Raw genomic sequence first — 12389 nt, forward strand, 5'->3', positions numbered from 1 at the left:
TGGTGGTGGTGGTGATGCTGGTGATGATGCTGGTGATGGTGGTGATGCTGGTGATGCTGGTGGTGGTGCTGGTGGTGGTGATGGTGGTGGTGGTGGTGATGCTGCTGGTGATGCTGGTGGTGATGATGCTGCTGGTGGTGGTGATGGTGGTGGTGATGATGGTGGTGATGGTGGTGGTGATGGTGGTGGTGATGATGGTGGTGGTGCTGGTGCTGGTGGTGCTGGTGGTGCTGGTGATAATCCGTGGTGGTGGTGATAATGGTGGTGATTGTGGTGATGGTGGTGCTGGTGGTGGTGATTGTGGTGGTGCTGGTGCTAGTGGTGATGATAGTGATGGTGGTGGTGATGATGGTGGTGCTAGTGGTGGTGATGGTGATGCTGGTGATGGTGATGCTGGTGGTGATGGTGGTGCTGGTGATCCTGGTGGTGATGGTAGTGGTGGTGATGATGGTGCTGGTGGTGGTGATGCTGGTGGTGCTGGTGGTGATGGTGGTGCTGGTGGTGGTGATGATGATGATGGTGGTGATGCTGGTGGTGATGGTGATCCTGGTGGTGGTGATGATGGTGCTGGTGGTGGTGCTGGTGATGATGGTGGTGATGATGGTGATGCTGGTGGTGATGGTGATGCTGGTGGTGATGGTGGTGGTGATGCTGGTGGTGATGGTGGTGCTGGTGGTGGTGATGGTGATGCTGGTGGTGATTGTGGTGATGCTGGTGGTGATGGTGATCCTGGTGGTGGTGATGATGGTGGTGATGGTAGTGGTGGTGATGATGGTGCTGGTGGTGGTGATGCTGGTGGTGCTGGTGGTGATGGTGGTGCTGGTGGTGGTGATGATGATGATGGTGGTGATGCTGGTGGTGATGGTGATCCTGGTGGTGGTGATGATGGTGCTGGTGGTGGTGCTGGTGATGATGGTGGTGATGATGGTGATGCTGGTGGTGATGGTGGTGGTGATGCTGGTGGTGATGATGGTGCTGGTGGTGGTGATGCTGGTAGTGATTGTGGTGATGCTGGTGGTGGTGATGGTGATTGTGTCCACCGGGGGTTTTACCGACCCTGATGTATTTCATTTACTAAGGGGAGCTGTGGATCTGTGCGTGCGTGCGATTGTTCAATACACGTTATATTATAATGGGTGTAAACGTGGATGTGTGCAAGATGCGTGTTTGTGAATATGTTGTCGAGTTTGGCTGCGTTACAACATTGTGTGTGTGAGTCCGTGTGGGGGTGTACGCCAGCCAATGGGGAGCGGTGGGTGTAGTGGTTAGCGCGCCGCTGCCGCGCTACGAACCGAGTTCGATTCCCCGCTCACGGTCACCAACGAGTGACGATTATCTGAACCGGTCCTGGGCCTCCCCTAGGTCGACTCAGCCTCAAATGAGTACCCGGTAAGGGGAGACAAAGGCGGCCGGGCGTGGTGGCTGGCCACCCACCCCACTCTGTGTGTGTGCCACAGTGTCGGTGGCCTTCATCGGTGCTGCTGCTACTCGCTGACAGCACTTGCCCCAACCAGTCTGTGAAGGCTACACGGGGGATCTTTGTCTTTGTGCGCCAGTCATGGGACCCGAGCCCGTCCCGTGACCTGTCCACACGGCACGTGATGGCCCTCAGTGTGCACCTAGCCTGGCACGAGCGCCGCGGGGACGTCACCGCCACCCACCCTCTCGTGTTCCACAGTGCCGGCGGGCGGCCCTTCATGGGTGCTACTCGCGCACAGCACTTGACCCAAACAGTCTGTTAAGGCTACACGGTGGGGGGGGCCTTTGTCTTTTGTTAGTCCATGAAATAGCGGCAACTCCACGTGCTCTACAGAGTGGTCCAGATGTCTTGAGCTCCCCCCCCCCCCCCCCCCCATGAATTGACCCTTCACATTTTGTTCAGCAGTTTCCCTGCTGTGATTGTCTCACCTGATGACGGTCGCTTGCGTTGCGATCGAAACGTCGAGACCTATTCTCTACCCACGTGACTTTACCGAAAGAACCAAAGCGAATGGATCCCCCGCAGTCACGAAAGCTTCAAATCCAGACTGGACAGTATTGTTGTGGTGCAATTGTGTTTTGGTTCAGCTGTCAACGGTGGCATTGTGCTCCTTTTGTTGAGCCAGGAAATCCTCGCCGCCGAGTCTCAAGGCTTCTATCCAGGAGGGTACTGCTTACACAGTGTGGACCTTTACACGAATGAGTGTTTGGCTATAACCTCCCCCCCCCCCCCCTATTAGCAAGGGGGCCGAAGCAGAAAGTATTTGGAGACCTTTGATTTAAAGCTTTCGTGACTGCAGGGATTCATCTTCTTGGTTCTTTCGGTAAAGTCATCACGTAGAAGGTAAGTAATAAAATAATAATGTTTTATTTTTATTATTTTACTTTATTACTTCCCTTCTACGTGACTTTACCGAAAGAACCAAGAAGATATTTGGAGACCCCCTCTTCGATTTGGTGAAACGAGAGCAGAGAATATTCAGACCAGTGAGAGATATATGGAGACGAGAGATACCGATGAGACAGCGCTGTACATGTAGACTCTTTTTAAGAGACGATACAGAGCGATACGAGAGTGAATATAGATGCCGACTCGATAGATAAGATGAATCAGCTTATTTTAATATCACTGGGATAAAAATTTTTTTTGAGAATTTGAATTCCAGCTGATGTTAATCTCACGCTGTTTATGAGCCGGCGACACATTGAGCTATTTGTGCCCCTCGTCGTTTGCTTAGTTTTATTTCGCCCGAGGCCACCACCACCACCACCACTGATGATGATCACTCTAAATGCAGCAATAGCTTTTCTACCCTCCCGACATGAATTATACACGTGGCCACTGCAACCCGACTGATGAGCCTGGGGAGACGGCAGATCCAGGGGTTTTGCATTTTGCAAATACTAAAAATAAACAGCCCTTTGCTTAATGGCCTTGCCTTTCAACGTATTCTGTGGCGATGAAGCCATTTCATGTTATCGTTCTAAGTGTTCAAAATCGTTATTTAGAACGGGCCATTGTCTATCCACCGCTGGATGGAGGCCTCCCCAACCGCCCACCATTGGTCCTCTCATCTCCCCGCACGTGAACTGATCCCATCACTGACATCGCTCATGACGGTGGTGCTTGTCCTAGAGCCTTGGAACCCTTCCCCTCATTCAACCGTCTCGTGCCATCGGCTATTATCCCGCGCCAATAGGCGATGTAGCCAGCTGGCCAAGTCAATTTACTCGTCGAATACGACGTCAGAATAATGATCGTGGTGAATTGTAATTGTCGATGTCAAACAGTAAACGTCTCCATATACCGTAGAGACCTCAGTCGTGAGGCCTTCATAAACTCCCAAGGTCTAGCATGGGGTCCCAAGGCTCGTTAAATGAAGCAATGAGCTGACATCCTTCACAGACTGAAATCGAATCCGCCTCCTTATCGGCTGTCAAACGAAAGCACCTTTTTACAACCACGCTAAGTAATAAAACACGTGCAGTATTGCGTCGCTCGTGCACATTAAAGCCGCTCGGGACTGGGTTAAACAACACCTGTCAATGAAACCTTGACTTAAAGCTTTCGCAGCTGCAGGAATTCATATTGTTGGGTCTTTCGGTAAAGTCGCGTAGATAGAGCCTATCTCCGTGACTTTACCGAAAGACCCAAAAGAATGTACCTGTCAATTAATCTAAACTTTGGCGAGCTGTGGTGCAATGGTCAGCGCACTCCGCTGTGAATCCAGATAACCCGCAGAGTTCGATTCCTGGCGACGGATAACAGCAGTGGCTGTGGACCAGCGTGGTGAAGTATGGTCAAACAGCCCCCGCCCCCTGGTGGGGAGGTCTACTTCCAGCAGTGGTTTCATTTATTAACAGTGGATGGATGACAAAGGGCAGTAGTTTATTTCTATCAACAAAAGTAAACTAGATTGTCTCTCCGTATATGAGCATTGGACAGTACTCATCTCTGCTGGTAGTCCTTCCTCGGCCAGTGGTGCACATTCCACATTCCCATGGCAAGTGGGAGTCTATCCACTGTTGGCTTCCCACAAAGTGGTATTGCCAAATTCTATCGACCCCCGGAGGATGATGATGATGGGCTGAGTTGACCTTTGGCTGGCATTTGAACCGCTGACCTGGGTGACTTTATGGGCTGTTGTAAATGATGTGTTAACGAGTTCACCAGTCCCTGGCTATACCTTTACAGCCGCAACTGACGTAAGTGTAAAACGCACGTGTAAACCATCACGAGATCCGATTGAATTATTTTCACGTTTTGTATTTATATTGGATAAAAAGTAAAACAAAGCTGGCAAGCCTAAGAATTACGGGAGCTTCCATTCCATTTGCAGCGTAATCTTACACAAGCACTACACAAGAATGTAGAATGTACAGCCCTTGTTTAATACACCGCTGGACGAATGCCATGCCGGTTATATGGGGGTTTAAACATACTTCACCACGCTGGTCGGTGAGAGTCGGGGGAGTGCCCAGGACCAGTTTGGTTATCACTCACCACTGATGTCAGCTGTGGCCAAGAATAGAACTCAAAAGAGTTGATTATCGAGCAGATTTTCATCAGATTATGACCCTTGTTGACAATGAAACATTGCGCTTCACAGGTTCCACGGGTACTGGGCTCCTTAACACACACCGTTTAAACACAGTTCGTTTAAAGATTAAAAGTGTTGTTTTAAAAACAACAGTTTTGCGCAATGACGGCACAACGCCCAGCGAGGTGGCAGTATGCTCAGGGCACTCGACTCGGCAGTCGGAGGTCGCCAGTTAAAGTTTTATTGGAGGTTAATCGGCCCCATAAGGGATACAACGTGGAATAATATAGCGCTTAGATGTTACTGCATCTCAAGAAGATGTACGGTGACAGGAGAAGTGTTTATATTTGTAGGGAGAGGCAGTCGGTCGGAAAATGAAGGTCTCGAGCCTGGACTTGGATAGACGCAGGGAGTCAACAGCACGGACGGCTGGGACGGCTGGGACGGCTGGGACGTTTGTAGGAAGGGGATGTAAGAGCATGTCTTCCTGCTCAAACGAGCCTCTTATCCCGCTCGCCAATATTAGTTCTGTGCCAGTGGTTTCAACTCCACATTCTTACGGCAGCATGGTGTGTTTTTTATTTTCACCATCACCGATCCGGTGAGACGAACGTATCGCCGAAGACGGCGCGGAATTTCACGCCGTCGAGCACGCGGCCGTAGCGCAGCGAGAAGTACAGCACGTCGCGGTGCGAGTAGCAGCGCAGCGCTAGCAGCGGGTCCTGGGGTCGGTCACGGCCCTCGGAGAGCGGCACCACGTCCGCCACGGGCACGAAGCGGTCGCGGCGCCCGCCCCAGAAGGAGAGGTGCGACACACGGAGCGTGCTGCCGTCGGCGCTCAGCGCCATCAGCCCCACCCAGCGTCGCAGGTAGTGGCTGATGCCGTAGAGGGAGCAGCAGGCGAGGGCGGCAACGCCCGACGTTAGCCGCAATGAGTACTCGTCCACCAGGCCCTGCCGCTCACCCCGCACGCGACGACGACGACAAACAAACAACAGCCGCTGTCATTTGCCATCGAGTGAGAGCGATGTCATCACTGCGGGGCTCTTGGGTGCGAGGTGCACTTTGAGATCATCACGTGAAGTGTCCAAGGCTCGCTGGCTGGCAAAGAGGTCATGGGACAGATCCAGGTGTGACCCAGGAGTCATGGATAAACTGAGCGAGATGACTGGCACATGCACCGCTTGCACTCCCCACTGTGCTACCTTGCACATGCGCGCAAACATGCAAGATTTATGGTTGAAGTGCCTTGGCCATTTGCCAAGGTATTTCTAATTCCTTTGGCTATTTGCCCATTGTTGGTGCATTTTAGCCAAAGGCTAGATGAAATTGAACATTCTCCTGATATCAATCTGCCACAAGCATCAGGTAAAATGCATATTAAGGAATTTCGTTGGCAGCAGTGCACAAACGCAACGTTTTTAAAGATATTCAACAGCTTTGTAATTAACAAGGCCTTCAACAGAAAAAAAATGTATCAAATGTCTAACGTTTTGGGAAACGGTCCTTCGGAGTAGGGTGGGCAGAAATATTGACTTACTGTTGACTGATCTATTGTTGGAGAGAATACATTTGACAGCGTGGTGCCTTGAATTGACATACAATCACTTCACCGCACTTGACAACCTGGTTTAACTACTGGCGGTTGAAATGTTGATTCAAACCCAGGATCTCAGCTGTTTCAGGGTTAGTAGCTCTGACACGGCCATTATGAACCCTTTGAACTGCCAGTTTCCCCCAGTCTCACCTGCGTGTGCAGGTAATAGATGGGTGGCAATGCAACCACCATGAATATCGTCTGCACGTTCTTGAGTCGCGATATGAAGCGCGTCGCTCTGATGGCCGGGAAGCGGTAAATCGGAATGAAGACATCACCCCTTCCATCCTCTCCCGATGTTGACCTGCGAATCAAATCGGGAGCGCATTCGATATTGGCGCCATTCTTATAGCGGCTGGCTATCACGAAGGAAGTTGCTACGTTCCGCAGATGATAGCAGTCCGCAGTCTCACAAGAGTGGGCTATGTTTATATTACGTGCCTTTACCCAGTGAGGTAGTTTGCGGGTAAAATTTGGCAACTTTTAACCGTGATGCCGGCACACAAGGCCTACCTTTTTTTCGAATGTGACAGGATCTTTAGCGTCCATTGTGAAGTTGGCTTGCATTTTTGGTTACTACGCCCACAGTATCAACCTGGGGGGCCACTGGGAACGAACCGCATACCCTTTGCAAAAAATGCTGCTTGTTTCACCGCCCCAAATAAAGTGTATTTGAATTTTGAAAGAGTCTGAATGTGATTGCGTCTCAGGAGACTGTGCAAACAGACGTAGAAGGGGAAGGGGTCGTGAAAATATTGGTAACTAAAGAGGGGGGGGGAGGGGCGGCCGGAGGTGGGGGGGGAGGCTTTTTTGTGGGTTATTTTCAGATGGATGACGAAGAGCACAAGGCTACTGGGCAGAGAGGAGAAGAGAGACTTAGGAGACAGGTGAACGAGTTGGCATGTTTTTAGCATGTTTTGTTTGCGTGACAAACCTTGCTAATTGGCTGTGTCGGGTGGTGGCGGGTTTTAACGACACATTTTATATTTACGCGATCTAACCCAAAAAACCATTATTATGGAGAGACAGGCAGTTATGGGCAGTGGATACGAGGAAGGTCTTGAGCCTGGACCTGAACAGCACAAATGACCACGGGAGGGGATTCTCAGACCTCACGGCTAACACAGCAGCAGCAGTGACCTCCCATTCAGGGGGGGAGGGTGACTGAGAGTTTTAACGGAAGGCCTCGGTTGGTGGAGCTGAAGAGCGTGCGAGTAGGAGAGGTAGGCAGGGAAGACGAGGCTGTGGAGAATCCTGAATTGTCCGGTTTACGGATCGAGAGCCAGTGGAAAGTTTTGAGAATTGGAGTGATGTGGAGCTCATTTACGGGGCGTGATTGAGGGGTCTGTCGGCAGTATTCTAGATCATTTGAATGTTAGCAGTGGAAGGATTTGGGGGAGTCCACATTTGACTCCGATGATGACCTTGACGCCGGGTCGTGAGTGGCAGAGCCCCGCGCTGTCGTAAGAGGTCGTCCAGCATTGAACCCACGGCTGCTGAGACTTGCGCAGGTAATGATGCTACTGTTGTTTCTACGCAGTCCATGCCACCTGCAGGGGAGGACAGATCTGCAGTAAACATTTGTAGTGTCGTCTCTGCATGCGTGTGGCGTGCGACGCACACACAGTCAGCCGGAGACGAGGTGGTCGCAGGAGGCACCGCTCTGCCCTCCTTATTCGTTGTTGCCGAGCTCATGCCACCACTCGGGCCCCCCCTCTCTCTCTCTCTCAAACACGACCCCGCTGCCACGCGTCTCGTCCCAGACACGACCCTGTCCGCGTTGCACCGACGGCGTCGACCGGGACAGCCAACCACTGTCCGGCCGCGCCATAATCGGGCGAAGGCGGCAGCGACGAGGGCGACGAGGATGACAGCGACGACGAGACGAGTTCAATCCCAGAACAGGTAGCCCAGAGCTCTCGCTCTCCGCTGCTTATATTCCCATCGGAGCGGCTTGGCTCCGCACTAGCCGCGCCTCCCTTCTCGAACCCTCTAGAGCAGGGGTCGGCAACCAAAATAACAAGAAGAGCCATTTCTTTCCAATTCGGTACAAAATTCAGTATTTCAAGAGCCGCAATGCATCTGAGTACATACTGTACATACGTACATATCGTCAAGAAGCAACCCGTAAAGAGCCGCATGCGGCTCCGGAGCCGTAGGTTGCCGACCCCTGCTCTAGAGGATTCCAGGGGCTTCCACACGAGGTCTATCATGACCCTTACCCCACTTCCTCCGCCCTGCCGGCACACCCGCGTATATGCTCAGCGGCGTGTGCGCTAAGTGCCCACCTGCAGTTGCTGTCCAACAGTCAGCGCTATGTCACTACATTTCGATTTAAAGCTTTCGTGACTGCAGGGATTCATCTTCTTGGTTCTTTCGGTAAAGTCACGTAGAAAGAAAGTAATAAAAATAAAACATAATAAAATGTCACTACACATTGACCAATAAAGCACAATATTGACTAATCATGAGCTCCGGTGTCAGACCAAGAGATCAGGACTGTGTCATTTGCATTTTGATCTAACAGTCAGCAAATCAGGAACAAGCTACGTCAACCAAAGGACCAATCACGACCAAGTTGTGTCAACCATTCTCAACATGTACAACATGTCTACCGTTAACCAATCAAGAGCCAAGCTGTGTTAAAACGTCGACTAATAAAGCACAATATTGACCAATCATGAGCTCCGGTGCCAGGTCAAGTTCATTCGTTTAAACAATGTGGTGGAAACTCAAGAGACCAGGATTGTGTCATTTGAATTTTTGTTGAACCATCAGCCAAATCAGAACAGGCTACGTCAACCCAACAGACAAATCACAAGCAAGTTGTATCAACCATTTACAAATGTACATCATGTCAACCATTAACCAAGTCCAGCTGTGTTGACGAATACAAACAAACCTGTCAACCCCTTATCAGTGCCCTTTCTTTACTCTTTGGTTCGTTCGGTAAAGCCACGTTGGTCGAAAAAATAATAGATCACGACGTTTCGCTACACAAACGACCGTCTTCAGGTGGTATAGAGAGAGGTGGTGGGGGGGAACTTGTGTTGCGAAACGTCGTGATCTTTTATTTTTTCTACCTACGTGACTTTACCGAAAGAACCAAGAAGATGAAGCCCTGCAGTCACGAAAGCGTTAAATCGAAATTCGTGAATTCATTACTCCGCGGCCTTCCTGAACAAATATTGGCACGTAAAAAAACAGATTGACTGCAGAATGCGACGAGACTCAAAAGACTACTTAACTCGTCCTCACAGATTGTTCACCAGCAGACCCGGGCGTTTCGTCTCAACTACCACCGCACTTGCAGGTCCACAACACTCTCATCTATTGTTAGGCCTCTGCAAGGTAAAGTCAAAACAATGAGCCTACCTTTACCCTTACCACAATGCAATCACTCTATCCCCTACCTTTTACCCTTTAGCAAGGTAAGGTAAAAGGTCAAAAGCAACGAGCCTATCTTTATCCGACCTTTTACCCTTACCCCGTACAAATAACCCGATTACAGGGTAATTACTGGGGTACTACTACACATGAAAAAGGTTTAGAACAGGTAAATGCTAGGTAGAGCGCTTCAAATCATCAGTGCCTTTTTCTTATTACGGATCAATTCAGACCTTATTGGTCACCGCGTGCCCCTTAAAAATCTCAACATTCATCCTAAAAAGTCCCATCACGAGAGAAAAACAAACAAAAAGACCTGAAAATTCAATTTCCGTGTACAAGAACACGGGGTACAAACCGTATGGGTTGAGACATCCATGCGAATTTACGAGTTAACGGTCAAATAACAACAACCACGAGCCAACAACTGCGAACCATCAACCAATCACAAGTTGTTCAAGCTTTAACCAAAGCACGAATTAGAAAAAATAAGCAATTTCGTCCAATGTTGCTCCATGAATGAAATGCATTGCCTATTGCTGAATATATTTTGCAGTTAAGGCCGCAACGTTGTTGACAAACGTGTTAAGTTTGTTATGTGTGTGTGCGCCCACCACGTGCTAACTCAAGGGGTCACGCAATGTGAAATTATATCGGGCCCTTAACCTGGTTAAAACAAATACGATGTTACCTGGTAAAATAAATAAGATAAAAGTTATCTGTTTCGTGTTAAAGACAACCCAAAATAATCAAGTCCCTTTCGATTTAAAGCTTTCGTGACTGTAGAGATTCATATTCTTGGTTCTTTCGGTAAAGTCGCGTAGAAGGGAAATAATAAAATAAAAAAACTATAAAATTCTCACGACGTTTCGATTGCAACACAAGCAATCGTCATCAGGTGAGAAACCACAGCAAGAACATTTGAAAAATTAGAATTTTTTTTATTGCTGTGGTTTTCACACCTGATGATGATTGCTTGTGTTGCAATCGAAACGTTGTGATAATTTTTTTTATTTTTTTTATTTTATTATTTCCCTTCTACGCGACTTTACCGAAAGAACCAAGAAGATGCATGTTGACTCTAACCAAGAATATAATCAAGCACCGTTTACCGCAGACCCTTACCGCGCCGACCCCTCCCCCTTCAAGTGTGATGAATACACCCCGCGACGATGTTTGCCGCAGTCCCTTCCCGTGTGGTTGATGCGCGCTGCCGCGCTAACGAATGGAGGAGGTCGTTGGTGTTAGTGGGTCAGAGATGACGACGCGCTGGCTGCGTGCTGAGGTCCGTGCCCCCCACCTCTCTCGCTCTATACCTCGACAGTGTCGTGAGCTCCGCGACGAGGGGGGCGGCAGGGTGGCGGCCGGCCGAGTTGGCGGCGCGGAGGAGTAGCTGAGGCAGAGGTCGGACGCGGAGCGGCCACGTGGCCATCTTGGTCAGGGGGGTGAAGCGAGGCGAGGCCCCGCCCCCAACGAGATGCGGGGGGGGTGACGTCATCTCGCCGGGGGGGTTGTGACGTCATCTCGCCGGGGGGGGTTGTGACGTCATCTCGCCGGGGGGGGGGGTCTCCATGGCAACGCGGGAACTGTAAATGGATTGCTGCCCCATTTGCAGACTGCATCCGAATGTATGTGTTTAGACTGCAAACGATATTAAAAAAAAAACTATATAAACAATATAAAACATGACATGAGTGCAAAGTATAGGAAAGGTAAATCGCTTCGGGAACTATACAAATAAAACCCAACTAAATATTGTCTTATCGGGTAATGCCCGCTGAGGTATTAACTTGTTTTTTTAGAAGCCACCTGTGCCACACACGATGGCTCAGCAAAGTGGCTTTTCGTGTGGAAAGTTACAGCAGCAAAATAATCTAAATACATCTTCTTGGTTCTTTCGGTAAAGACACGTAGAAGGGAAGTAATAAATAATAAAAATAATAAAAATAAAACATAATAAAATTATTCTCACGACGTTTCGGCCACAACGCAAGCAGCCGTCCTCAGGTGAAGACTCTGTCGCCTCGACGGACCTGGTTTTCACCTGAGGACGGCTGCTTGCGTTGTGGCCGAAACGTCGTGAGAATAATTTTATTATGTTTAATTTTTATTATTTTATTACTTCCCTTCTACGTGACTTTACCGAAAGAACCAAGAAGATGAATCCCTGCAGTCACGAAAGCTTTAAATCAAAATTTAATCTAAATACATGTTGAATTTTTGTTATTTTATGCTGTATTTCATTATTTCCCTTCTACGTGACTTTACCGAAAGAACCAAGAAGAAGCATGTTCATCTTCTTGGTTCTTTCGGTAAAGTCACGTAGAAGGAAAGTAACAAAATAATAAAAATAAAACAATAAAATAAAATAATTCTCACGACGTTTCGGCTACAACGCAAGCAGCCGTCTTCAGGTGAAGAAAAAAAGAAGCATGTTGATTCTGAATGTGCTTCGAACGACAAATACGAACTCAACACTGTTAGTCAGTAACACTGTGCGTGACCTTAAAGGGAAAAAATAGGCGACGTTTCGGGCAATATCCCAATTTCATAACATCACACCACAAAGTGACGTGAACATTGCAAGTGACGTCACTTTCAAATTATATTACGTGACGTCACGTAAGTGTCGCCACTCGCTAGTCAATGACGTCATTAGACAAGGTTTTGGCCTCATTCATAAACGGTTACGCTTAACGAAACGGGGATCTTCTGGACATCTGTCGGGAAAGGAGCTTTACAGCTCATCGGATTCCTCCACACTATAAAGATTTGAGAGTCGCCGCAAGTTTTAGTCTGCGAGTGACGTCACCGACGCCTGCCATTGTTAACGCGCTAAAACGTCATGTACTTTAGTGGTAAGATGACGCAATTAGTCATAATAT

The 12389-nt window shown here is 49.0% G+C and overlaps 1 protein-coding gene across 3 annotated transcripts; it reads right to left on the reverse strand.

The window, feature by feature from the left end:
* Positions 1-4992: 4992 nt before the first annotated feature.
* Positions 4993-10966, reverse strand: LOC133348052 (transmembrane protein 186-like). Of its 3 annotated transcripts, none has more exons than XM_061560885.1 (4): positions 10821-10966; positions 7542-7667; positions 6268-6421; positions 4993-5473 (listed from the first exon to the last, which is right to left on the reverse strand). In XM_061560885.1, the coding sequence occupies exons 1-4, from the start codon at positions 10934-10936 to the stop codon at positions 5111-5113; spliced, it is 759 nt and encodes a 252-aa protein (XP_061416869.1). In that variant the 5' UTR covers positions 10937-10966; the 3' UTR covers positions 4993-5110. The 3 variants fall into 3 exon arrangements, with proteins under 3 accessions (XP_061416869.1, XP_061416870.1, XP_061416871.1); XM_061560886.1 differs by lacking the exon at positions 10821-10966 and adding an exon at positions 9863-10160; XM_061560887.1 differs by lacking the exon at positions 7542-7667.
* Between the last annotated feature and the right edge of the window lie 1423 nt (positions 10967-12389).

Source organism: Lethenteron reissneri, chromosome 26 (genome assembly GCF_015708825.2).
Source record: "Lethenteron reissneri isolate LAM-NWPU_2019-01 chromosome 26, ASM1570882v1, whole genome shotgun sequence".
Taxonomy (NCBI): Eukaryota; Metazoa; Chordata; class Hyperoartia; order Petromyzontiformes; family Petromyzontidae; genus Lethenteron; species Lethenteron reissneri.